We start from the raw sequence: 2,855 nt of genomic DNA, 5'->3' as shown, positions 1-2,855 counted from the left end.
CCCTTGAAACTGTTCTCGGACACGTGCCCACCGCGTCCCAGTTACGATTGCCGCAGTGTGAATGTTGTGCAATCTTACAATAAATTTGCGACTGTGTGAATTACTGCGCCATTCATCGCGTCCCTGTTCCTCGTCCGCGCCTCTTTTCGTCTGGGCATTAACAAAGTGGTCCTTCGAGCCGGATATGAGGACGACGCAAAATGGAGACCGCACGAGCTGCAACATCAGCGCCGCTGACCAATCAGACCGTGGAAGCCCACCTACACCAGCTGCAGGTCATCGCCCACCCCATCATCCGGATGGAGGTTAACTACCGGAAGGAAGGGCAGGCTAAGTTCTCCGCAGCTTCCGCCGAGGGACGGCTCAAGAGACTGGACGGCGAGTGGATGCGCATCGAGAAGCTGTACCTGGAGTTTCTGCAGTTAGTCCCCGCTCACGCTAAGTCTATCATGCCGTACTTTACCGAGGAAACCTTCGAAAAGGTGCAGGAGAACTATTGGGCATCGTGCGACTTTTTCGCCGACGTTGCAGCGAAATGCACTGCGACCAGCGCCGCGCAACCGAGTCCCACTCCCGCGCCCACAGGCGACTCCATCTCCGTCGCGAAACTCGCGCGGATCCCGCTGCCCAAAGTCGCTGTGTCGTACGCCGAATGGCACAGTTTCCGCGATCTGTTCAAATCGCTCGTGTTAGACAATAAGTCCCTAACGAACGTGAAACGATTACACTATTTAAAATCGTCCGCCGAAGGTCATGCCGCGAACCTGATCGCGCATTTCTCGATAACCGACGCCAATTTTGAACCGGCCTGGATGACGCTAGCAGACCGGTACAATAACAAGCGCGTGATAGTATCAACATTATTAAGCAATTTCATCTCGCTGCCGGTTATTGTTAGCGAGTCCGGGGACGAATAATCTCGTCTTCGCGACACGACGAAGGAGTCGATCGCCATGTTGCGCAGTATCGGTCGCCCGGTGGATACATGAGATGATGTCATCGTCTTCCTGCTTACCGCCAAGCTAGACCGCCGTACGCTACGAGAGTGGGAGATATCCCGCGGAACAAGCACCGAGCCCCCCACCTTCGACGAGCTCGACCAATTCCTCGTTGCGCGGATCCGCACTCTCGAGGCGCTTCACGACAAGCCCGAAATTTCGGCCGCGCGCCTCGCCGCGCCGCGATTGGCGCCCTCGACGGGAGTTCGCAAGCACGCAGCGAATACAGCTGTGAACCGGTGCCCGATGTGCGGATTGAAGCATCGGTTATATCGAAATCTGGCGTTCCATAGCCTACAACCTACGCAGCGGCGAGACCTAGTGACTCGGACCAACGCCTGTTTTAACTGTCTTCGCGATGGACACATGGTTTCGACGTGTCCGGTTCGCACCACGTGCTCGCGATGTAACCGCAATCACCACAGTTTGTTACACGTTCCCGCGACGAGTGTCGAAGCGCCGACGAGCGGCGATCGTGCAGCGTCATCTTCGAAACCCACTGGCATTCTTTCGGGATCTAACGGCACTCGGTCCTTCTGTACGTGCGCCGCGGCCCCTCCAGAGCGCGCGAGTACCCCTGTACTGCTCGCGACAGCTGTCGTGCAAGCGCGGTCAGCATCCGGGGGGCACGTCTCGGTCCGCGTATTACTCGACCAGGGTTCGGAGGCCTCCTTTGTGTCCGAGTCCTTGGTACAGACACTTCACCTGCAAAAACGCAAGGCCGCTACAGAAATCACGGGGGCGGGGGGAGTCTTAGTGGGAACATCGCTCGCGAAGGTCGAAATATTACTCCGGCATGCAGGTACTGACCTGGCTTATACAACAGTGACGGCTCTCGTCCTACCCCGCCTCACCGCCTACTCGGGAGTGTCCGGCTTCTCTCTGACTGCGTGGCCTCACATCCGAGACTTGCCCCTCGCAGATTCCAATTCGTCTGAATCTCGCGGCATGGACGTCTTATTAGGCGCAGATTATTTCGGTGCGATCCTGCTCCCGGGATTGCGTCGTGGTCGAGCGCAGGACCCCATTGCGCAGCACACCGTGTTCGGGTGGGTGGTCTCCGGGCCCACCGCTCGCGAGACGTCCTCGGCGGGTGTGTATCATGCACGCGCGCTCGCTCCGCCGAAGGGAAATGACGTCGACTCCCTACTGCGTCGGTTCTCCTTCTTCGCTATCGCCGGAAGAAGCTCGATGCGAACAACACTTCGCGCGCACGCATCGTCGCGCGGCTGACGGGCGATACATTGTACGACTGCCCTTTCGCACCGAGCCGCCTGTTGACATCGGCGAGCCTGTTCCCGCGCGGTCGCACTCCTGCGATCCCTCGATCGCAGATTGAAAAACGACACGACACTAGGAGCGCAATATGTCGAGTTTTTGCGCGAATATGAGGCTCTTGGCCATATGGCTCCCGTCAGCACTCCGTTCGCGACGGAGCCGGTCTATTTACCACACCATGCAGTGGTTCCTTACACAACGTGCAGTCGGGCTTCGCAGTGCAACTCTCGACCAACAAGTCATCTGTTGGAACGTTAAACAGAAGCCGCAGATCGACGGTCGTGTCGTTGTACTGCAGTGCGACTCGACGCACAGACTCCGTTGGCATACTCACGGGATCAGTGCATTTGGAGCCTTACAACCTCCACTTGCATCCCCGCCCACTAGACAATCGACTCAGTTCGGCGTCGAAAGGAAATTTAATTCTTTTCACGCCATAAATTAAATACAGTCCACTTGCGAGCTCGTATATTACGAGTGAGCGAAATTCTCTGCTCCTATACATTCGAATATCGAAGCCAGAAGCGTGAGGACACACACGCGGCGAATATACGTGTAACGTGTTTACGTGTCAAACAC

At 56.9% G+C, this 2,855-nt stretch overlaps 1 protein-coding gene across 1 annotated transcript; it reads left to right on the top strand.

The window, feature by feature from the left end:
- The first annotated feature begins 299 nt into the window (after positions 1-299).
- Positions 300-917, top strand: LOC143350594 (uncharacterized). Its single transcript, XM_076782669.1, has one exon. It carries the CDS (start codon positions 300-302, stop codon positions 915-917), a length of 618 nt encoding a protein of 205 aa, XP_076638784.1.
- The last annotated feature ends 1,938 nt before the right edge of the window (positions 918-2,855 follow it).

Source organism: Colletes latitarsis, unplaced genomic scaffold (assembly GCF_051014445.1).
Source record: "Colletes latitarsis isolate SP2378_abdomen unplaced genomic scaffold, iyColLati1 scaffold0007, whole genome shotgun sequence".
NCBI lineage: Eukaryota > Metazoa > Arthropoda > Insecta > Hymenoptera > Colletidae > Colletes > Colletes latitarsis.
This window is presented reverse-complemented; position numbering and strand designations above follow the sequence as displayed.